The 10,333-nt window shown below is 38.8% G+C and overlaps 1 protein-coding gene across 2 annotated transcripts; it reads right to left on the bottom strand.

Annotated features, from left to right (window-relative positions):
* Positions 1–111: 111 nt before the first annotated feature.
* si:ch211-216l23.2 (uncharacterized protein LOC565061 homolog) lies at positions 112–10,324 on the bottom strand. Of its 2 annotated transcripts, XM_053623007.1 has the most exons (10): positions 9,760–10,324; positions 9,260–9,342; positions 7,096–7,179; positions 6,882–6,964; positions 6,560–6,683; positions 4,977–5,176; positions 2,951–3,226; positions 2,373–2,555; positions 508–1,023; positions 112–354 (listed from the first exon to the last, which is right to left on the bottom strand). In XM_053623007.1, exons 2-10 carry the CDS (start codon positions 9,316–9,318, stop codon positions 332–334), a joined length of 1,548 nt encoding a protein of 515 aa, XP_053478982.1. In that variant the 5' UTR covers positions 9,319–9,342; positions 9,760–10,324; the 3' UTR covers positions 112–331. The 2 variants fall into 2 exon arrangements, with proteins under 2 accessions (XP_053478982.1, XP_053478983.1); XM_053623008.1 differs by lacking the exon at positions 9,760–10,324 and having other exon boundaries at positions 9,260–9,744.
* Positions 10,325–10,333: the final 9 nt, after the last annotated feature.

Genomic DNA, 10,333 nt, shown 5'->3' with positions numbered 1-10,333 from the left:
TTTAGAGAGACAGAGGAAATGGGGATTTATAGGAAGTACACAAGTAATGTATAGTATAGGCACCAGCTTGTGAGGAAGATGCAGTATCAGCATCAGTAACATGCAAAAGCAGACAGAAAGAAGGCAAGGATCTAAAACATTTTAATGAAACGTGGCATAATTGAGCCAAGAACAAAAATGCCAATATATAATGCATAAAATTTACAAGACTGAAAACAAAAATATACATAAGACAATATGAACAGTCTTAAGGTAACAGCAAGAATATGTTCCTAGGTGGCTGCACTAGCTTAATTTTATCAGACATCCTGAGTATCATAGAGGGAGAATGTCACAAAGCCTGTGGTGCAGGTCCTGGGAAGGGAAAAAAAGGCAACTTTACGATCTTAACTCGTGATGTATTTTCTCATTACTCACAATTATTCCAGCGCAAGGGACGTTTTTACAAATCACAAACACAATGCTTTTTCTTTATGGATTTAAGAAAAGACCAATCTTAAGGCAGACCTGCTGGATTTCTCATGCGTAGGTTCCTGAGTAAGGGTGGGGGTGCTCGGAGTCCACTTGGGCCATTCTGCGCTGGTGGACCATGAGGTGGTGGTCCATGTATATGGAAGCCATGGGGTCCATTATGAGGACCGTGAGGCCTTGGTGGATGTGCGCCATGTGACGCTGGTGGTCCTCTTGGTGCTATAGGAGCCCTTAATGGTTGTGGATTTTGAGAGGCAGAAGAACTATGAGGAGCAGGAGGACCATGGGGTGGTGAAGGGCCACAAAGAGCACGAGATAGTGGAGGGCCTTTAGGAGCAGGAGGACCATGGAGAGGTGGAGGACCATAGAGTATTGGACGAGTCTCAGAGGCAGAGGGAATACGTGGTGGTGGACGGCCACGAGAGGTAGAGGGAGCCTGAGATGCAGTTGGACCATTGGGTGGTGGTGGATCATGAGGTGGAGGACCCTGAGGAGATCCTTGAGGAATGTTCAGTGAGAGAAGAGGAGGAGGCTTCGTTTTGGGATACGAGTCTAGTGTGGAAAAGAAAAGAGATCAGGCTTTATAAATAAATAAATTTCCAAAAAACTAAATACGTAGAAAGTGTCAAAACATGGATGCGATCTCCTGAAATGTTCTTTCTGCACCGACTGCTTCCTCTGCATTTCTTAAGATATCCAGATGGGCTACTTTGTTTCTATAACAGTTAGCTAACCAGACTTTTTGTGAAAGATATTGGTGAGCTTTGTGATATCTAATGATTTCATTATCAGAAATGTGCCTGTATTTTTTCAGGCATTTTCACATTAAATATAAAACCAAACAAAAGCACAAAGTGATATTAAAAAAAGGAGTTTCCAATTAGGATTAGAGTTGCTGTTTCTCTGGTTACAAATGGCTTTATATTATGTTGTAATCTATACTATGTGGCCAAAAGTTTGTGGACCCCTGACCATGTGCTTGCTGAACATCCCATTCCAGATTTGGTCCTGCCTGTTATAATAACCTCCAATCTTCTGGGAAGGCTTTCCAATAGATTCTAAATTGTGGCTGTGGGGATTTGGCCATTCTGCCACAAAAACATTAGTGAGGTCAAGCACTGATGTCGGGCGAGGCGGCCTGGGGTGCAGTCTGCGTTCCAGTTCATCCAAAAGGTGTTCAGTGGCGTTAAGGTCAAGGTCTAACCACTCCAACATTGACAAACCATTGACCTCACTTTGTGCACAGGGGAACAGTCATACTGGAACATGTTTGAGCCCCTTAGTAGTTCCAGTGTAGGGAAATTCTAATGCTACACCATACAAAAGACATTGTATACAAGTATGTGCTTCCAACTTTGTGGCAACCGTTTGAGGAAAGCCCACAGAGGTGTCCATAAACCTTTGGACATTGTGTACATAGTGCACATATACACAGAATAGAGAGCCATTCTGGATTTGTGAATTATGCCTAAATGGAGACTAGTTTTGCTATCTTATTTATGATAAGAAAATATTACTGTGGATAAATAAATAATGTATAGAAAACAATAAGGTTAATGAAGAAAAAAAAAAAGAGTATGTTTTAGTATAATGTTTTAGTATAATGTTACTAATGGTCTCAAGTCAATGTGGCCGACGTCGCCTTTAAGATATGACTACTGCATCTAGACTGCAACATTCACAAGAAACAGTATCAAAATAATATGTAATTAGCTCAATTTAGCTTTTAGAATCACTGAAGTCATCAAAAACTATAGACTAGTTGAACTTGGCATTATGCTTGCCTTCTAAATCATCTTCGTTCCCTGGACATTTTCAGCACATTGTTAAATGTGTGTATATACTGTATATGTTATGAATAATGAATCATTTGTTTATAAGTAAGTCAATGAATAAATAACCTGGTACACTCATTTGATGCCCATGAGCTGGCTTGGCTATGCCAGTGGAAGATGCCTGGTGCTCACTGAGTTGGGGGACAGAACCGACAGGTATAGAGAGCAGGGGTGGAGGATTCCCTAGACCTGCAGGGAGACTGTTCGTTGTTTCAGGGGCCACTTTACCATCTACTTCAGGAGAGGTTGCTGAAAGAAAATTCGGTCAATCAGTCAGTCACATTTTCTGGAAGCGGGGTGTTTTATCAAACTGACAGCACTAAAATAATGATGAGATCATAAATCTGGCAACTGATAAACCCTTCACAAGGATTTTTAAACTACAGACTTTCCGTAACTGAAATATGATTCTCTTTTGCTAGTATCGCAACCACAATGTAGACGTTATCCCCAATAGACTGCCACATAAACAGGACCCACCAACATCAGTTAAGGTAACTTTCAGATACACACACGCACAAAAGAGACAACAGAACATACAGTATAAACACACACACACACAACTCAGGATCCATTATTTCTCAAATCAACTCTAGCATACACTGAGTCGCTGTGTTCAGCAGGAGATCTCCATGCGTACTCACCTTGCAGATGGTCCTGGCGGTTGTGTACATACGCAGCAATGGAGTCCAGCTCCTCTGGGTACAGGTGTAGGCCCTCAGCCATGAGGAGGAGCAGGTGGCGCGTGGCAGAGGGCACAGCGTGGCGCTCCAGCTTGGCCCGATCCAGGTAGTCATCAGAGAGCTCAGAAGCCCTTGCTGCTGCCTCCGCAGGGTCACACTGTCGCCGGGCACCGCTTGCACGCCCATACTCCACCATCACCAAGTCCAGAGCCTGCTCTCTGGGCATGTTGCGGTGAACTGTGGGAGTGAAATGAAAACTCAGTCACAGGAGGGGGAAGGCTGCATATATGGTACACAGTGAGAGTTACTGCAGTTTATCCAGAATGAGAGCAGCAGCTCAGTGCCAGTATAACAGACACACAGCCTTTACCAATAGGAATTATTTCAAGATGGGTTAGAAGTCGTTAGTATGTAAGGGTTGGTAATATTTTTCCATTAGTGATTCATTTTGATTAAGCAAATTTACAATCAAGATTAAATTTTCATATTAAATCAGGTTTTATATCTTTATTTACCCATGTAACCAGGAATATTTGAATACTGGGTGTTCATTTGAATTAATTACTGTAATGCATTTTCGTTTCCTTAACGCATGAACGTCTTCAGTAAACAACTGCTGGCTTTAGATGGAACAGTTAAAATATTAATAGTTCAAATAAAATTCAGTTAATTACATAATTGAATACTAAGTATTGCTGATTGTTCCACAGAGATGGCACGCAGCACAACAAAATTCAATTCACACATGAGCACTTTAACAAGAGGAGCCAAGCGGGTTGTAATAAAAACATTTTTAAACAATATTTTGCTTTTAAATTCAGCATAACTGCCTTACTGTACGGGTGGGCATCAATTTCGATACAAATTACATTTAAAACAAATTCCGCTTTGGCTTGTGTCAGGTCGTAGTGGTGATCAATCACAAACGAGGTAAAAGTGTGAAATGTGAGAGGTAACCTGGTAAACTTTTAAGAACCAAAAAAGTGGTATAAGCCACTGTTTCCATAATATATATCCAATAAGAAGCATGCAAACACTGCATCTAAAAAAAATTAAATTAAATTAAAAAATATATTTTTATTAAAAATACTGTAGCTCAGGGTAGCATTTAGATATTATTGTATCTTGGAAAAGTTTTAGATAGAAAGTGCAGAAACTCTTTTTCCATCCTATTCTGCATCTTCTGGTTTAGTTTAGTTTAATACAAGCACCATGCTTGTACATTTTCATTTGGAAATGGTTTACTTGTTTTGCGCTGTTCATATGTATGAAACATACACAGAGTAAACCGAACACGACTCTGACTGGCAATGTTAACAGGAACACCTGTACACCTGCTCGTTAATATAATTATCCATGCAGCCAATCATGTAAAAAAATTACATTTACATAGAATGGTTCAAGAAAAGAGAAAAGTGAGTGTGAGTTCTGTGGACAGAAATGTGTTGTTCGTGAGATCACGAGGTCAGAGGAGAATGGCAAGTTGAAAAGAAGTCTACGGTAACTCGGATAAGCGCTCTTTACAGCCGTGGTGAGCAGAAAAGCATATCAGAATGCAGAGACGCACCAAACCCTCGAAAAGGACGGGCTACGACACATCAGGTTCTACTACGGTCAGCCAAGAACAGGAGTGTGAGGCTACAGCAGGCAAAGGTTCAGCTAAACTCGACAGCTGAAGACTGGAAACACACTTCACCTGGTCCTTTTACAACGAATATTATCTGAACGTGAATCTACGTGGTTTTATGCATTGCACTGCTCTCACACTGATTAAATAATTGCATGAATGAGCAGGTGTACAGATGTCCTATTAGTGGCTGGTGAGTGTATATGTCAAATGTGTTTAAGCCCACAAGGTCGTTTTTTTTTAAGCTGGATCTGACTGAGGACATACCGGTTGATCATAGGGATGTCGAACACTAAACCAATGTATTTTCTTAGGTAAGTTTCGACTAGTTATTTTGCTGTTGCTGCGAGGGGAACTTACTTTTGAGGGACTCTGAAAATATGATTACTGTGCATGAGGAGAGAGCTACATTAGTCTGTTCGACGAGAATACATAAAGGGGAACCATCAGAGCGGACATCTTTCAGGGCCCGGGTCAAGCCTGACTCCGCCTGCAGGTAAAGCATTTCCACCACGAGGCCACGCTCCTGCAAGCAGCGGCCTAATGATTTTGCGTAATCCCTTTGAAAGGAGAAGAAGAAGAAGAGAGCTTGTTATTGACCTGCAGGCAGAGGAGAATGGAGAATCGTGTGTGGGAGGATGCAGCATGGTGTTGCCTGGAATGGATTATAATGAAAGGTTACAAATCAAGTCAGCCGTGCAGATTAACAACACTACTGTGCAGCTAGCGTTTTAACACGGCTTTGTTTCTGTTCAATTGTAAAGCTGAACTGATCAAGGATCAAACTATTTGTCACAGTATAATTGAGTGCTACAGATCTACCTGTCCCCATGAGAACTACTGGCAGGTTGAATATAATAAGAACATGAATAGCAGTCCAGTGGTTTCAGATACTAAAGACAGAGCCATCAAACAAAGATTTGATCATTTAATGTGGTGAAAAGTACCGTTTTGACAATTAGGCATTTCGTTTATATAAGATTCAGAACGTAATACATCCTCAATATATTAATTTCTTTGTTTAATTTAAAGGGATGACAATGTGTTTTGTTGCTGCTAATTTCTTATCTTGCTTGTTTGTTGGATAAATTCATAAATGTAGAGACACAATTCATTGTAAAAAGAACCACCTTTTTTTTTTTTTTTACAAAAGAGAAATAACATCCTTCTGATTATGTTGACTGTTTTTTTAACCAATTGCTGACTATCAGTTCTAAAAAGAAAGTAAAAAAAAAACCCACAAAAACGTGCACAAACTGATCATTAAATGTTTTATATATTAAACTCCTCATTGATCTTGCATCCTTTATGCAATAACTTCAATATATTATTTTTGCTATCTGGGCCCATTCTTAGTAAATATGTTCTGAATTTTTTTATATATTTAAAATTGAATTCCTATAATACGCAATGTATCCTCATTTCCTTTAGATTGGTAACCAAGGGGTTGATTAACCTTTTTCTATCTTCATAGTATGTGCATAGTCTATATTTCCCCTGCACTGTGCCTCTTTTTAGGCTGAATTATGTCCTTCACCAGTATTACTTTTAAAATGGCAAAACGCTTTATTCTTTAATATTTAGAAATATATTTTAATGTCTTTGTATTTCATGTTTGAAGTATTTCAAATATTCACATTATTCAATTGTCATAGAAACTTCTCACGTTGAAAACAACTATACATTCATCAGTCAGTTTAGTATATAAATTCTATTATAAACTTAAAATAAGCTTTTACAATTTTTGCTTATTTATTCATTTATTTAACAGACTTTAGCATTAAACAGGACCCGCAATTCCCCCCAGTGATGGAACACAAACACCAGGAGGTTTACACAAAATATACATGTTGTAATCAATGCCAAGACACATAAAATATTATACACGTTAAGATATTAATAGAATATCAATAATACCATTTAATAGTGTGTCAAATACTCACAACTTCTGGTTGTTTAACGAAAGCACGACACAGTCAGCAGGCTGTTTGGCTCCATCTCCATGGAAATGTTGATAAAATCTCTGGTACAGGGCACTGCACTTGTCTCCATCCTTCAGGGAAGAAACTGAAAAGAAAGTTCTTTACAATAAACAGGTATATACCTCCACATTGTGCATATGAAAGACATATCTTAGAAAGGTTGTTCCAGGTTCTACATGTAAGAGGACTACTGCCACTGCAAACACCTTGAGAACCTTTAATAAGACAATAATTACAATAGACATGGTTTATTGTATTCTAACGTATACCTTAGAATAATTACCATTTGGCTCCTGAGGTGAAGGTTCATATGTTTTATAGTCTGTAGGATTGGCGTAATCATCATTCTGTTCCACATTTTCGAAGCTGAAAATAAAGATTAACATAAATTAAGGTAAAATTCAGGGATTTAATGGAAGCATTACTTTGAGGTAAATGTCATTTCCAAGGACTGCAACAATACTAGAATATAAGACACAAGATTAATATGGTTGCACCTGTCTGCTTCATGGTGTGGGTCTTTTCTTTCCTCCCGACCAGGATATGGCTGATTTCGGAAAGGTCGAAAAGGTTTCGCTCCACTAAGACAAGTTAAAGAAAAGGTAACTTTCAATGGCAGAAACAGTAATAGTGCTAAACAAATGTATAACGTGCTGATTTATGTTTTAGGTCACACCTAGAAAGTAATCAGCCCTCAGAAACCTCATTATATATTAGTTGATACATTTCCTTCCTTAATCCTTTTAAAATGTTTCAGGCTACCTTTTATCATAAGATTCATATATTATATATATATATATATATATATATATATATATATATATATATATATATATATATATATATATATTTTCCATATAATCTTTCCTCCAGTTTCTGTGGTCTGAATACCAAATTACTGCCGGTCTCATTTAGTGCTCTTCACTTATATAGGAGCAAGGATCTCTTTTTGACTCTTACACAATGAGCAGATGTTAAATGGTATCTCTTTCTAAAGCAGTGGTTCCCAAATTGGAGTCTGTGAAATGTAACCAGGTCTTTAAAAAAAATAAATAAATAAAAATAATAAAAAAAATTAATATCTGATACAGTGGTGCATCAGTGATGTACTACCATTATCAACCATGGTATATTTATTGCTGTGCTCTTATAGTGATTAGCGGTTTTGTTTTGGTTGCACACTTGAATTAAATTGGTGTAATCCAAATCTCAATACCTCAAAACCAAACAGCCTCATGTTCTGGGCATGTCCCAGACTCTCAAACTTTTGGTCAGTTATATTCAAAACTGATGTTGAGATACAGCCCATTTTGGTGTTCCAGGAAATGGAACCTCAATGACTAATTTAAAAATAATAACAACAAAAATATACAAATAAATTTAAAAAATGACATTACCTTTCGTCTCTACAAGAATTTTATTGAGTGGAAATAAACATATCCGCCTAAAGCTTTCCAGTGGTTCAGTGATCTCTTGCTGTTCCTCAATTTAAAGAACATTAAATATTCAATTAGATGATCTACCAAAAGAATTTCATACAACTTGGGACCCCATGTTATTATATTTTATAACCTGGTATCCCTTCCTTCAGATTAAGATAACAAAATCGAACAAAAATAAATAAAAATCAAACAAAGGAACAGAAGGGGGAGTCGGTATTCTTGTGATTTATCTTGACCAAAATGTGTTTCAATGTCTACAGTACAACACCCCCTCCTTTCTTTCTTTATTCATTCATTTATTTACATTTATTATTACTATTTTTTTCCTCACCTGAATATTGTTGAGGGTTAGTGATGGGCAGGTAGGGTTGAAGGGTGTTTGAAGGGCGGAGGACAGGGCTCAGCATGGGCACTCTGACCGGTCTGCGGCTACGCAGCCCCATACGCAGCAAGCTGCAACGCACTGTGTTCTGACTCCTTTCTATCATAGCCAGAATTAACTTTTTCTACAACTTGTACTACAGTAGCTCTCCTGTGGAATCAGACCAGACGAGCTAGCCTTCGCTCCCCACACGCATCAGCGAGCCTTGGATGCTCAGGACCCCGTCACCGGATCACCGGTTGCCCTTCCTTGGACCACTTTTGGAAGGTACGAACCACTGCATACTGAGAACACACCACAAGACCCAGTCGTCTAGCCATCATAATTGGGCCCTTGGCAAAGTCACTCAGATACTTAACACTTGCCCATTTTTCCTGCTTCCAACACATCAACTTCGAGAACTGACTGTTCACTTACTGTCTAATATCCCACCCCTTCACAGGTGCCATTGTAACGAGATAATCAGTGCTATTCACTTAACTGTCATTGGTTTTAATGTTATATACAGATCAGCCATATTATATTATATTTTATATATATATATATATATATATATATATATATATATATATATATATATATATATGCATATAGCCAGGAACAGCAACCCAAGTAGCCTTTAAATACTGTGTTCAGTGGTAGAAAGTTCAGGAATGAACAGCTCTATGGCGCAATACAGCCACAATATTAAGATAGTGTGAAATAATAAGCCTAATATTTAAATTGTGCTCATAAAATAAATCTGTCCTGAGGGTATCCGTGCTGTTTATTTGCCAGTTAAAGGGCTGGTTTGCTGTTAGAGAGCCCTTGTTCTGCAGGTTGTGAGGTGTTGAATACCCGCGGGAGAGATGAGACAGCCTCCGCCTGCTTCTCGCACTTCGCGCCCACGACGACATCGACAACCGGCTACCGGTTTAACACTGCAGGAGGAAAACAAAAGCTTACATGAGAGAAATTATATACGGTTATATATTAGAAACTACAACCAGACAACTGTACCAGTTAGTTATGGCCACTATACACCCTACTAGCCATATAGTTAGAAAACGCTCTATAGCTAGATATTAAAATGGGCAACACGATTATGCAGTTAATTTACCTGACTGAAATGTTTATGTGACTAACCTAGGTACAGTTCACTAACTAGCTAGATAGCTAGCTTACAGAACTAGTCAAATATATGGCTGTTTAGGTTAAGCTCCATCTCGGTGGCTTGTAATATTTAGCACCGAAAATTCTCATTTGGTAAGGAATTATATTAGCTAATGCTAGCTGAAGGTTCCAGGAGTAAAGCTAGCTTGCTAGCTAATGTCGAGATGCTATTTAAAGTAACATACCTGGTGTGAATGGCTTGCAATCCTGCTAGTAGTGGCAAAATAAACACCTTCTGAACTTTAGCAGGAATCAGGAAATTGAGGTAAAAACGGAATGCAAAGTTGAAATAAATGAATCGCTAGGTTGTTGGGTTTTTTTCTCCGGCTATGAGGCAATTCTTCCTCGGTAGAATTTTCTATGGGAGTTTGTGGAAGCGGATAGTGCCGCCTGCTGTACCGCGAAGGCAAACACTGAACAAGACCATCTCCTAATGTAGCATCTTACACTTTCCCTCTTTACAGTTCAGAGTTCATCAATCCGTCCATCCATCCATTCTCATGTAGCCACTTTATCCTGGTCAGGGTCGGTGGATCAGGAGCCTATCCTGGGATCACTGGGTGTAAGGTGGGAATACATCCTGGATGGGCACCAGTCCATCACAGCCCTTAAACTTCTCCAAAATTAAACATATGATTATAAATTTTCCAAAGGCATGTTTCTATTCAAACTCTCACCCACTTTCGGTAACATTTTACCCCGTTCAGGGTTGCGGTGGATCCGGAACCTATTCCAAGATTAGAATCCACCCAAAACTAC

Source organism: Ictalurus furcatus, chromosome 4, assembly GCF_023375685.1.
Source record: "Ictalurus furcatus strain D&B chromosome 4, Billie_1.0, whole genome shotgun sequence".
In the NCBI taxonomy this organism is placed as follows: domain Eukaryota; kingdom Metazoa; phylum Chordata; class Actinopteri; order Siluriformes; family Ictaluridae; genus Ictalurus; species Ictalurus furcatus.
The sequence above is the reverse complement of the archived record's forward strand: the minus strand, read 5'-3'. Positions and strand labels throughout refer to the sequence as shown.

Excerpts from the sequence above, each read along its gene's own strand:
- si:ch211-216l23.2 (XM_053623007.1), bottom strand. The coding sequence starts at position 9,318 with ATGTCGTCGTGGGCGCGAAGTGCGAGAAGCAGGCGGAGGCTGTCTCAT. Across the intron at positions 2,556-2,950 it reads CCGCCAGGACCATCTGCAAG|CAACCTCTCCTGAAGTAGAT; the intron begins GTGAGTACGCAT and ends ATTTTCTTTCAG. Across the intron at positions 355-507 it reads ACGCATGAGAAATCCAGCAG|GACCTGCACCACAGGCTTTG; the intron begins GTCTGCCTTAAG and ends TTCCCTTCCCAG.